The 14,429-nt window shown below is 42.9% G+C and overlaps 1 protein-coding gene across 1 annotated transcript in view; it reads left to right on the top strand.

The window, feature by feature from the left end:
* Positions 1-14,429, top strand: part of COL11A1 (collagen type XI alpha 1 chain) — a 191,275-nt gene that overhangs the window by 87,008 nt on the left and 89,838 nt on the right. Inside the window, exons 15-20 of the mRNA XM_044300667.1 lie at positions 5,883-5,936; positions 6,077-6,130; positions 7,538-7,591; positions 8,323-8,376; positions 8,983-9,036; positions 10,741-10,785. Of these exons, the coding sequence (XP_044156602.1) occupies positions 5,883-5,936; positions 6,077-6,130; positions 7,538-7,591; positions 8,323-8,376; positions 8,983-9,036; positions 10,741-10,785 (315 nt within the window). The remainder of the gene's footprint in view (positions 1-5,882; positions 5,937-6,076; positions 6,131-7,537; positions 7,592-8,322; positions 8,377-8,982; positions 9,037-10,740; positions 10,786-14,429) is intronic.

The raw sequence follows: 14,429 nt of genomic DNA, 5'->3' as shown, positions 1-14,429 counted from the left end.
CTATATCAGCTATATCTAGTCTAGATCAGTGATGGCGAACCTTTTAGAGACCGAGTGCCCAAGCTGCAACCCAAAACCCACTTATTTATGAAAAAGTGCCAATACGGCAATTAAACCTGAATACCAATATAGTATATCTTTATCATTTAGCTATAATATCCTGCCTACATTCAGTGCGCTGCCTGTGCTGTTCATAGTGCGCCCTGTGCTGATGTATGGCAGGAAAAGTCTAAGGCATATTGGTACACCATAGACGTTTTCCAGGGTGTGGGTGCCCACAAAGAGGGCTCTGAATGCCGCCTCTGGCCCCCATGTCATAGGTTCTCCACCACTGGACTAGGAACATCAGCAGATTTCCAATTGTGGATATTGTCTATGAGTTGTTCTCTTCTGTCAGGTTGGGCATGTTTTAACACTGTCTTGTTATTTCTGGTGACACCGCATCTACCACAAGGGCAGTTCTTCAGCTTTATCTTTACCAGACAATTTGGTGGCTAATCCCACCCAAGGCTGATTTCACATTAGTGCATTACGTGGAACTTGACAGAAGAAGAAAACTCTAGGCATTAAAATGAAATGTTTCCTGCTGTCCTATCTGAGAGCAAGATATGAGCCAGAGAAAAGATGAGCTTTGTGATATATAGGTTTGTATGATTTGGAGAACGATCCTAACAGGACTTCTAGAAGAGACGATGAGAGTCCTAATGGCCCCGTTCACATGCAGTGATTGATAGCTATCTGTATGTACACACTAAAAAAAGCTGTTAAATCAGCATGTGTGTGGGGGGGGGGGGGAGGTTATCAGGACTCTCACTGTCATTATTAAGAGTCCTGTCAATATTTACTCTTTTCATTCAGGCCTCCTGCTCCAAATCATGTAAACCTACAGTATAGCTTAGCTTCTGTCCCTCTATCATATGCTGATTTCAGCTACTCACAGAACACAGGAGCGTATCATAGGAAGGATTGCCAACATATGAATGCTACTCCTCTATACCTGTAGAGCTGAGGGCACAACCCCTATCTAGCCTTTGATGAAATCCTTGTGGCTGCAGCTCATTGTTGTCTTGATGATGGGACCAGTACGGCAGCAAAACGTGTTACAATAGCAGCAATAAAAAGTGTATTATAAATGATACACTAGCAATTATCTTTGAAGACAGCGCCGCTAGGTCAAGTTTCAATTTTTTCAAACTTCAACTGTGCTCAGTTATGGCAGCAGAAATCATGTAACAGGTCCCCTTTCAATATTAGTGAATTTTTTCAACTTTATTTGGAATTGCATTTTTAAGAATTTCCGCTAGCACACCATCAGCATACAAGGCATCATTCCACTTACATATGTTTTCAGAATTCAGTGTTAAATTAACCCCCCCTTACTGTTTTAATGTATTTCTTCTTAAAGGGGTTGTCCGGATTCAACTTCAGAGCTGAACCCTGACATACCCATGATCTCACCTAGGCAGCCCCCCACCTGACTTGAGCATTGGAGCAGTTCATGCTCCGATTCTCTCCCTTGGCCTGCGCAAGATCGCGCAGGGCAAGGGCGCTCTTTTATTTACTATAACACACTGCCGGGCGGAAGCTTCCGCCCCCGGCAGTGTGTTCGGTGTAGTCACTGGCTCTAAAGGGCCGGCTTTAGCGCTGCCCTAGCCTCTGCCTTGGCTCACTGCTGGGCGGAAGCCTCCGCCTGGCAGCCGGAAGGAGAGCCTGGTTCATAACCGGAACTCCACAAAATGCCTTTGCCCTGGGAAATTCAGCACAGGGAAAAGGAGAGCATCGGAGCATGAACTGCTCTGATGCTATTGTCAGGGGGGCTGCCTGGGTGAAATTCTGGGTATTTCTGGGTCCAGCACTGAAACGGGACAACTTCTTTAAAGGCCATCTGTCAGCATATTTATATCTATGATATTGGCTGACCTGTTATTTGTGCACTTGGCAGCTGAAGGCATCTGTGTTGGTCCCATGTTCATACGTGCCCACATTACTGAGAAACATGTAGTTTTAATATATACAAACGAGCCTCTAGGAGCAACGGGGGAGTTGCCGTTACACCTAGAGGCTCTGCTCTCTCAGCAACTGCTGTACTCTCTCCACTCTGATGGACAGGGCCAGGCGTTATAATTTTTTCACTGGCTGGCCCTGTCAATGAAAGTAGAGTATGGATTTTTTTTTGTTTTTTTTTTACACTGTCCATTCATTTCAATGAGAGATTCAGCATGGATTCATTACCAAGATAGAGCATGCTGCTTCATTTTTTTTTCCACCTGGAAAAAAAAAGTAAGTGCTGTCTCCCATTGAAATGAATGGGAGACTGTTTTGAGGTGGAAACACTCCAAAATCAGCGCCAAAAACTCTCTGTAAACTGGCCCTTAGCATTTTCATTTATATACTCTTAAATGGAATCTTACACCAGTTTTATGGTGTCCTTACTATGGGCAACATAACCAAGTGACAGATTCTGGGTCATTTTTTTTTTATTGACTGAGGCATTTTACTAAAATCTTTTATTGAACAGTTTCAGCGCATGCCAATGAGTCCTGATATTCATGAGCTCTCCTGGCTGTCCCCGCCCACCTGCTGCTGATTCATGTAGAAAAAACTGTCAATCAGAGGCGGGTGGGCGGGGAGAGCCGTGAGCTCATGAATATCAGGACTCATTGGCCTGTGCTGGAGCTGTTAGGATTTAAAAGTGAGGGCAGGAGAAAACGGGTGACAGACGCCCTTTAATGCAGCTATTCTTGCTCTGAACCAACCTGATGGCTGCCTGTACCAAACAGAAATCAATATTATGCTATAACTGTTCATGATTGGATAAAACACATGTGAAATACGTATGATAGTGTGGAGAGATAAGCTTCTGAGAGATGCATAGAGAAGAATGCTCTTGGAGCAGTGTCTGTAACAGGTCAGAGCGCGGAAGGCATTGCAGAAGGCAGGGAAAACGCTGCAGCTCTCGGTGCAGAGGTGTGAGGCGTTTTGAAAATGAGTTCTGCAGTTTTCCTGCCTCCAGCTGCCGGGATAGGAAATATTAACTCATTTTTAGAAACCAATGAGGATCCCTTTGTGAGCCGTTCAGCTCTCGCACCACAAGGAGGCTGTAGACGTCCAGTTGTTTCTTTAGGTGATAGCATGAGCAAAGCCCCAGGACAGAGAACAATGCAGCTGCGTCATGGGATTTTAGGCCACATTTAGGCTACATTCACACGACCGTATGTGTTTTGCAGTCCGCAAAACACTGATCCGCAAAAAATACAGATGACGTCCTTTTGGCATCCGTATGGCATCCGGTTTTTTTGTGGATCCATTGTAACAATACTTATCCTTGTCAGCAAAATTGACAAGAATAGGACATGCTCTATTTTTTTCACGGGGCTACGGAACGAACATACATATGCGGACATCACACGGTGTGCTGTCCACATTTTTTTGCAGACCCATTGAAATGAACGGGTCATCATCCAATCTGCAAAAGAAACGGAACAGACGCGGAAACAAAATACATTCGTGTGAATGTAGCTTTAAGGTTTTTAATGTCTCTATATTCTGAGAAATATCGTCCTGCATCCATACATGATAAGTATAGTCCATATAAGCGCTGTACTTGGCTATTTCTAGGTACAGTATATAGTGTACATGGTAAATGTATGATAATGGTGTACAGCAGGGAAGCCCAACATGCAGCCCTACAGCTTTTGTAAAACTACAACTCCCAGGATGCCCTGCTGTAGGCTGCCCTGGCATGCTGGGAGTTGTAGTTTTGCAACAGCTGGAGGTTGGGCATCCCTGGTGTACAGGATCCAGCGCTCATCCAACTGATGATGCATTAAACAACTTGTCACATATTAGTCCCTAATAGGTATTTAGACCAGCATTACCCGTCATTTATATAGAAAGGTAGGGTATTTGGGACGTACAGATGTAGCAGTGCTGAGTTTGTCATTTCCTTCTTTGGCACAATATTGTTTGCTTAAATTCTCAGTGAAAGACACTAATAAACTTCTTTGGTTTTTCTTTTCCTCAAAATTGTTCAGCTGTTTCTCAGTAACAACTGTCTCCCCCCCCCCCCCTATGTTTTCTGAAAGTGACAACAGGAAATAGCAACCATTACAGCTCCTGTAGGGTTGTCACCTCTTTCTATTAGACTCTTGCGAGGCTAATCTGACAAGTATCAACTAGTAGATTTAGGGCTTATTCACATGGCCGTTGCCTGGCCGAACAGTGGGGCCGCAATATATGGGCAATGGCCGTGTGTACTTGGTAACACAGATGTAGAAAGAGTGCCTCTCTCCGTGCCTCCGCACCGCAAAAAAGTATGCGGATGCGGGTCACGGACCCCATTCAATTGAATGCGTCCGCAGACCACGGCCACGCGGTCGGTGCTCATGCATTGCGGTCTGCAGAACGGGCACCGGCCAACAACGGCTGTGTGCACGAGGCCTTAGAGTGGTTTCATACTAAGTGGAGAAAAAAAAGTTTCTTTGCGAACAAAAAAAATGCAGCAGTCTGATGTTACGGCGGCCACTCTGAGGTTTTAAATTAGCCTAAAAACACTGTTTTTTGTAATGGCTTTGTAAGACGGTTTTCTGTCTTTTTTTTTATTTTTTGTTCCTTTACTTTTTTCCCCCTAATCGCAGCATGCTCTGGTTGTGATGTATTTTCAGGTGTTTTCCCATAGACTTCTCTATAGCAAAACACGGTCCGAAGAAAACGCAAGTAAAATGGGATAAAATAAAAATCACCACCGCAGAACTGAGAAGGAAAAGTGCAAACCCCTATCGGAGCTGTTGTGATATAAAAATAAAACCTTTCAACTAGGAAATGGATGAACAGAATATAAATTCTCCTAACGGTGTGATATAGCTTTCCCCACAGTCCTATATAAAACCACAGATAGCATCGCCATGTCAGCATGATAAACTCAGCTCTGCTGCTCTGGTATTGCAATGGCGGCAGTAGTGATTAATGAAAGGTATCGCTTTTTATCACAATAACAATGGCTTACTATATATTTAATAATCAGATGACATAAAGGCCCTGCCATATTGTGACACACGGGAGATGATCTACATACATGGCCACCAGCTAAGCCTATTGTAAAACAAGACTTTCTGATCTAGCTTTTCCCAAGAGCTGCTGGGGTTCTTTCCGCCATTGTGCTGCCCATAAATACAGTGTTACAGCTCATGCACACAACCGCAAACAAAAAAAAAACTGATGACATCCGTGTGATGTGCGTGTTGCATCCATGTTTTTTGCTGTTCCATTGAAACAATGCCTGTCCTTGTCTGCAAAATGGACAAGAATAGGACATCTTCAATTTTTTCGTGTAACGGACATATGGACACGAAATGCACTCGGTGTCATCTCCCTTTTTTGCAGCCCCATTGAAATGAATGGGTTCCGCATACGGGCCGCAAAAAAACAGGACGGACACAAATAAAAAATACATTTTTGTGCATGAGGCCTTAGGGTGAAATGTCATGGACGGAAATGCTGCCGAAGAACACAACAGCAGAATACAGTACAGCGCGTGTGAATGAGGCTTTAACAAACCCCATCCATGTGGAAGAACTGTGCAGCCATTGCAGGTTTTGCCCCTTGACTTCAATGGGAAGTAACAATTGGCAGTGAAATCTGCAAACAATGTATTGGTTTAGATTAATTTTTTTATCTACAGACTTCTAAGCCATTGATTTCCTAAAAAGTGGCAAATTGACAGCAAAAAAATCTGCACATTTTTATCCCGTCCAGTTTCTTGCAGATGTTTTTTAGGCAGTGGTCCCATCATGTGCGCACTTACACCTGGTCTAGCACTTTCCAAGACTGTGGCAGTCACTTTATAATATGTCCCCTTCTTCTCCTTTTCCTGTCTATCATAGGGTTCACCCGGTGCTCCAGGAATTAAAGGTGAATCAGGAGACTCAGGCCCTCAGGTAAGCGAGCATCATCTGTTGCTGTTCCATCCTTCCGTTACCTAGCTTTCTTTACACGTCTACGTCTGCAGCACGACTAACCGCGCAGGCGCCCACTCCAGCTCCATAATCAGTGACATGCATTTGTTGGTGCTTTGCAGGGTCCTAGAGGAATTCAAGGTGCACCTGGGCCAATGGGTAAAGCTGGCAAACGCGTGAGTAATGAGCTCTTTATTCCACAACATATGTTATATGGATAACTAGACGTGTAATTAGTCGCACTACACAGCAATGAGCGAGGTAGTAAATGAGTGTGTACATGACCGGCTGGAAACAACGCAGGTCACTTTAGCAGTAGTTAGTAGATGGGTTAGATAGGGGTCAGAAACCTTCGGCACTCTCCCATGGAAGTGAATCGAGCATGCTGGGAGTTGTAGTCTCAGAACAGCTGAAGTGCCGGTGGTTGCTAATCACTGAGATAGATAGATGATAGATAGAGAGAGAGATAGAGAGATAGATAGATAGATAGATAGATAGATATAGAGATATGATAGATAGATAGATAGATAGATAGATAGATAGATAAATAGATAGTTAGATAATAGAAAGAATATCTATCTGACAGATATAGAGAGATAACTATTAGATAAACAGATAGTAGATAGATAAAAAGATCAACTATCTATCTGTCTATCATAATGATGAAAGATGGATGGACAGATAGATAGATAGATAGTTGATAGAAAAAAGATTAATAGATAGATTTGATAGATAGAATATCTAACTGACTCTACCTATCTAATTCTCTGTCTATTTGTCTATCACAGATGATGATAGGTAGACAGATATAGAGAGATAACTATTAGATAAACAGATAGTAGATTGATAAAAAGATCAACTATCTATCTGTCTATCATAATGATGAAAGATGGATGGACAGATAGATAGATAATAGATAGATGGTTGATAGATAGATAGATAGATGATATATAGAAAGTTGATAGATAGAAGATAGATAGTTGATATAAGATAGATTAATAGATAGATTTGATTAGATAAATAGATAAACATGAGATTCGGGCAGCACTGCACTTTCTTGCGTATAGATGAAGTGCCAGTGACTGAGGAGATGACCCTGCTCCAAACGAATAAATAGAAGAAATTCCACGGCACATCCAAGGTGTAAAATAAATTAAGTGACTTTATTCACCAGGCATGCAACGTTTCGATCCGCTTCCTGGGATCTTTCTTAAGCGGGATCGAAACGTTGCATGCCTGGTGAATAAAGTCACTTAATTTATTTTGCTCCTTGGATGTGCCGTGGAATTTCTTCTATTTATTAGATAAATAGATAGTTGATAGATAGTTGATAGATAGCTGATAGATAGAAGATAGATAGATAGATAGATAGATAGATAGATAGATAACAAACTGCTGTGTGGTTTTATGAGACTTGCATTTAATTTTTGTAGCTCTGAAAAAATAATAAAAAAAATGTATATGAAGTGCAGCCTATAAGCTAATACAGTATTCGGCAGGTCGGCTATATAGGGTAATCACTCAGTTGTGATGCTAAGTCTTGTGCTATAATAGAATGAATTTAATGTATGTATTTATTTTAGGGTCGCCCCGGAACTGACGGAGCCCGTGGAATGCCCGGAGAAACTGGGTCCAAGGTATGATTAAAAAGCAGATTTCCAGGGTATCATCTACCAAGGGTCAATGGAAACCTCTAGAAGGACCCAGGTGCCATCCATGTTCTATCAGTGGTTTTCATTTATTATAATTTTTATTATTATACGCATTCATATAGCGCTACTATATTCTGCAGCGCTTTACAGACATTGGCATCAGGCTGTCCCCAATGGGGCTCACGCTCTGAGCTGAACCAATAGACTCTAATGGGCAGGTTTGGTCCCCATCACAGACGGAAGTAGTGCATGTCTCTGTTCTTTTTCCATTGACCCACAGGCAGTGGGAAAACATGGAAGCAAACAGGTTAACATCAGTTCATACATGTGCTGTCTGTGGAGAACACGGACATTGCGCGTCTGCAGGTTACTGATATGTGAAAGAGGCCATATATGCCGGGAATATTTGGGCTATATTTTTTCACTGCATAGGAAAGCATAGTCTAACACACATGCAATAAATATGATATCCTATGTGATATATGTTTAGAGTGGGAGCCTATGGGTGATCTATGTCACTGTATGCCTATATAATGTACAATTGGGGGGTCCTCCTGATAAATACCTCTGGCATAGTAGAGGGGCATCAGTCATGCCTGTGGCAGAGGCATATATTTGGGGATGAAGCTAATCATGCATTATGTGCTCAGTTCTACTAATGAACCATTTTCAGCTTAGCTACTTAATCACCATATTTCATTTTCATCATTTCACAGGGTGACAGAGGGTTTGACGGCCTTCCAGGGCTTCCCGGTGAGAAGGGGCACAGGGTGAGTCACTACTTGGCAAATTAGCCTTTGTCTTCTTACATCTTTGATATTGTGCTTCTTTTTTATTTCTCGCAGTTGTCCAGCAGAGGGCACTTTCTACTTTCATCTTATTTCTGACATTGTATTATGACAAAACAAATAAAATAGCTATTTTTTTCTTCTTCCATACGTAGTTACGGTACTATACAAGGGCATGTTTATTACACTACAGTACATTTCACGCAGCCTATTGTTACATGTTACTTAAGTATCTCAGACATTTTCTTTTTGGAATTGTTAGTCAATGTCATTTTTTTTTTTTTTTAAACAAACACAATCATTTACCTCCAAAGTTGAATACTGTCTCTGTGTCCATTTAAAAACAATATAATAATATAAGAAAAATTAGGCAGACTGCCATGATTTATGGAGTATGAAGTATGGCTGACACAGAGGCTCCACGTGTTCCTTTTTATTTCGCTAGGTTGATCTGCCTCATCAAGTTATTCCTGTCTATACAGTCTGTCAAATACTTTTTTTTACAGAGTTAAGCAAAAAATGACAGCAGAAAAGAACTTTGGGATAAAAAAAAAATGTCATTGATCTAAAATATGTTCTTTTTTTTAGGGTGATAAAGGTCCACAAGGCCCACCTGGATCTCCTGGTGAAGATGGAGACAGGGTAAGACAATGGAAACTGAGATGCTTAGCTATTCGTTTTACTTTCCATCCAAACCTGTATATATCATTGCAATTATTATAGTTGTAGAATTCTAACTTTTATTATCAGACATTTGTAAAGATCTTCGTAATTGTAGCTAAACATGAGGAACGTGCCAAAGACAGACACATATGTACATGTAACACTCACTCAGTACCCAAACATACTATCATACAATGCCTAAATAAAACCTCTATGCAGTATCCAAATAATGAAACCATATGAAATCTGTTAGTCCAACTTCTCAGCACAGATCCCATGCAGCCCCATAGCAAAATTTAGAATGGACCCCCTGTCTCACCCATTTTCCTAGCACTTCTGCTTCAATCACTCCCAAGCAAGTGCAGCACCCCAAGATTTTTAATGAAATTCAGTATTATTTTTTTAAGTGGATACACCTACGTTATCAAACAGGTGCTTCATAAATATGGCCAACCCAATTTCACAATGTATTTATAACAGACAACTGGATTGCATTGAAATCTCTTGCAACCCATCTATTACAAAGCTGGCTGCCTGCAGCCACCACTAGGGGGAGCTCAGTGCAAAGGAATGTATCTCCTTGCACTGAGCCCTCCTTAGTGATGTCTGCATGCACATGCAGTGTTTTCATATTGGAAATAGAAGTTCCCCGCCAAGCCCTCCCTGACTCCATAGCAGTCACATGGTCTGCCTCCAGTGAAGGTATGCCACTATGTTTTTTTCATTTCTTAAATCTAAGTGTGTAGCTGGGAGTCCTGTACAGTAGAAAAGAGGTGAGGTGAGCGGTACCCTAGCAAATGGAAGCATGGATAGACATAGGAGAAAGCTGTGAGTATAGTGTCTGCACACAATGGGGACCAGATATTGACAGTATTACTTGTATGACTGACTAGTTGTAGCTGAATGTCTCGCAAGTAACTACCAAACTAGATACAAGTATTAAAAAGGTTTTCCAAGATTGTTTAACTGATGACCTATCCTCTGGATAGGTGATCAGTATCTGATGGATGGAGGTCCAACACCCAGGACCCCGTTGATCAACTGTTTGAAAAGTCACCGACGTAGTATTAGTAGTGCGGCCATCTTGCAGCTTTGTCTAGGCCATGTGATGTCAAGTTCATAGGTCACATGGCCTAAACTCAGCTCAGCCCCATAGAAGTGAATGGGGCTCAGCTGCAACACTACGCACAGCTGCTATACTATGTACAGTGGTGAGCAGGGAGAAGGCCGCAGAGCTACTGCGAGAATCGGTACCTTCTCAAACAGCTGATCGGCGGGGACCCAGAGGTGTCAGACCCCCACTAGTGAGATACTGATCATCTATCTGGTGGATAGGTCATCAGTTGAAAAATCCTGGAAAACCCCTTTAAGTCTTCTAGTCAACACCCCTAAGTTTGGAAAGAAGAGAATTGTCAGAACAGACGTGCCCATGTCACGATGGTTGACTAGCTAATACACATGGCACAATACCTTCTCCTACAGTTGAGGCTGCGGGCACATTTGCATTCAGTTCTCACAGCGTCTTTCTACAATTAGCCTTTTCTGTCCGTCTTGGGAAAGGTTACACCACAGTACTACATATGTTTTACAATTTGAGAAACATAACTACATTGGTTTCCCGTCCCGCTTTACGTGCTGTGTGTTCAAAGAACAAGTAAAACAGCTTTTTCTTTTGTGTAACAGGGAGAAGATGGAGAGGTTGGACCCAGAGGGCTGCCCGGTGAACCTGTGAGTGACACATTAATCTTCTGTATACAGAGCTCTCACTTTATATCTGTACAGCATAGCATGCCACACGGTCCCTGACTGAGGAATCATTCGCAGCTCCTGCGTGACCTTTACCCTGCCAGAGGGTCCGCAGAATCTTCGCTAAGAATCTGTTGACAGTGTTGGATTTTCAATACCTTGCGGATTCTTCTGCCTATCGAGCAACTTAATTAAGCAATAGAGCATGGATGGCCAACCTGAGGCTCTCCAGCTGTTGCAAAACTACAGCTCCCAGCATGCCCAGACTGCCTATAGCAGGGTATGGTAGGAATTGTAGCTTTACAACAGCTGGAGAGCCGCAGGTTGTCTATCTCTGCAATAGAGAATCATTGCATAACGACATAGACTATTAAACTGGACATGTCCCTCAACATCTACTTTTAGTGTCCTAAGGTGACCATATTGTATAGATTCCTGTAGGTCGAATCTACAGATCTTGCAAGGCTGGCCGATCATCTGATATTTGTGAAGTGTTCCAACTTTCCGTCAAGGAGAAATAAAGATTGGACATGTTCGATTACAACATGTCTGATCCCATGGTTTTCATAAGAGATAAGCTGCAGTCAGAGGTGTCTCCTCTCCCACTTGAGAAGACCTGCATACTGAGTCAAGCCAGGGGGAGGGGGGGGGGATTGAGAGGCTTAGTTGTCCACTGATAGCTGCCTAAGGTGTTTGGGTAACCTTTAAGCACCTTTAGGCACGGGCGTAACAATAATTCATAGGGCCCCATAGTAAAATAAGATGGGCCCCCAACCAGCTAGTGTAAGAAAATTAGTAGCAATAATTAATTGCACAATATAACAGAAAACCCACATTATAGCAAAAATCCACCAAAAAAACGGGGTACAATGTTCTTATGTTCTTGCACCTGATTAGCATCCACCCCTCCCTCCCAAAGACAAAAAATCTCTAGACCCCATAACAAGTGATATGGCGGCTAGGGCTATAGTTATGGCAATGCCTGTAGGGTATGGACTCACTTAGCGGATCAGCTTTGGATGTTGCACTGCAATGGGTGAAATCTGCAGCAGATATCTGCTACATAAATTGACACATTGCAGATTTAAAATCTGCACCCCATGTCAGGTTATGTGCAAATTCTAGTGCGGACACTCTCTGCTACATGGGATGACATTTCCACTTCTTTGCTACTCTAAACTACTGTACGTGGATTTTCTACAAGTACTTCTACTGTGAAAGTTCTTCTGTGTGTATGCTACGCGTGGCCGTACCCTTAGTGACTGAATTTATCCTGAACTGCAGAAATAATATCTGTAGTTGTCAGTTCACATGACTGAAATCACATTGTACTGAGTTATCTCCCTCTGTGCAAGACCGTTGTGACATACCGTGTTATGTCAAAGTTTTGTGGACCATGTTTTGAAGCAATACATAGGGGAGAATGTATTATTTGCGGGGGTCTTGGTGTTAGTTTTAAGTCTGTCTTTGCTTTTTGAGCTTGAGACAAATTTCTGAAATGGGGCACAGTTATAATATATTTGGTGCAAGTTCAAAGTGGTGTACGCTCATGTCTGCAAAAGTATACCACGGGGATACCTGCCGTTGAGATACAACTTTTTAGTGACTTTTTTAAATTCTGCACATTATAAATAAGAAGTAAAGGTGTTCTAATATGAAATCCTGCCTACTTTTCAATCCACATCTAAAAGTGGCACGTTTCACCAAATGTAGCAAAATTTGACCAAATGTCACAAAAATATTCACCAAATGTCGCACACAGGCATCACCTGCGATACTTTTACACAAAATACTGGCATAGCAGACTTGATAAATGTCCCCCATAGTCTTTTATTGGTAACTACATTTGGAAGGATGGCTACATGTCAGGGGAGCACCCAGGAATTTTGTCTAGGGGGGGTCCGAAAGGCAAAAAAAGTGTCATGTGTAGTGCGCTGTGCTAATTAAATTTTTCAAAGCCCCCTTTATATTTAAAACTGCAGGGACGGGGTGTAGTGTGTTGCGCTGATTCTTGTACTTGGCGATTCTAAAAGCTATGTAGGAAAATAACGCGAAGCGTGCTGCAATTTTTGGCCCCGCCCATTATTAAAAGACCCTCCTACATATAATAGGCTATAGACATTCTATAGTTGCGGCCTGTCTCTACATGGAGAGGGGGGGAGGTCTGTCCTGGCTGCACTGCCTGCGTCACATCATACAATAAACAGCCGGCTACAGCCAGGAAGATCCTCCGCTCTCCTCCCTCCCCAGATCCTGCTCAAGGCCTGTTGTTCCCCCCACCATCTGTCACCCGCCCGTGGCCTGCTGCCCCCTTTGGCCGTCCTCACCCAGCTCTGAATCCTCCTTCTGCAAATGGCAGGGGGGGGAGCCGGAGCATCTCCTCTCCTACATAGCACCTCATACAGCTTACATCCAGTGATGTCACCTTTGTTGTAGACGTTCTCTTTCCTAATCTTCTCCATTCAGACCAGACCTCTATGATGATTTTTCTGCCATCTCCCGTCTCTGCAGAGATTAACAAACAGACATTAGTTTCCCACATTTCCATCTTCTGAACACCCTTTCCTGCCACCCCCAATACTGTGCCCGCAATACTATACTGCAGAAAAAGTCCCCCTGGAAATACTACTACCACACAGATAGTGCCCCAATACTGTGCCCGCTGTGCCCCCAATACCATACTGCAGAAACAGTCCCCCTGGAAATACTGCTACCACACAGATAGTGCCCCAATACTGTGCCCCCTGTGCCCCCAATACTATACTGCAGAAACAGTCCCCCTGGAAATACTACTACCACACAGATAGTGCCCCCTTCAACAATTATTGGCACACAGTGCTCTAAAAAAATAACTGCGCCCAGACACTAATAATATAAAGATAATGTCCCCCAAAAATTATTGTGCTAAGCTGATAATGTGGCAGGGTGCTCCCCAAAGTAACAGGGCTCCCCAAAATAGAAATAATTCTCTGCCAGAGCACACTTAGTAGTAATAATGCCCCTATAGTGCCCATACTAGTAATCATGTTCCTCATAGACCCCCAGTATTAGCAAAGCTCTGCATAATACCTCCTAGTACTAATAATTCTCCCTACAATATGACAGTACATGAAATACCCCTGCTTAGTGCCCGCTGTTGAGCTAATGTCCCCATAATGTATGCCAGTATAAAATACCCCTATATAGTCCCCCATAATATGCCAGTAAAAAATGCCCCTTCTAAGTGCCACCATATGCCCCAATAGTGCTCCTCTCCCCCATAGTGCCTACCATAAGGTGCCAGTAAAAAAATGCCCCCTAGTGCTACCAGATGCCATAATGCCAATAAGAATAAAGGCCCCTTTAGAGCCCCCACTTCCCCTTAGTGCTACCAAATAATGCCCCTATAGTGCCACCAGATGCCCCATAGTGCCATTCTCCCCTATAGTGCCCCCATAATGTGTCAATAAAAAAAAGCCCCTTTAGACCCCCCAGATGCCCCCATAGTGCTCCTCTCCCCCATGGTGCTGCCCCATAATGTGCCAGTAAAAAATGCCGCTTCAAAGTGCCACCATATGCCCCAATAGTGCTCCACTCCTCCATAGTGCCACCCTCCCCTATAGTGCCTCCCATAATGTGCCCGTAAA

The sequence above is a fragment of the Bufo gargarizans genome, chromosome 7 (assembly GCF_014858855.1).
Source record: "Bufo gargarizans isolate SCDJY-AF-19 chromosome 7, ASM1485885v1, whole genome shotgun sequence".
Classification (NCBI taxonomy): Eukaryota; Metazoa; Chordata; class Amphibia; order Anura; family Bufonidae; genus Bufo; species Bufo gargarizans.
This window is presented reverse-complemented; position numbering and strand designations above follow the sequence as displayed.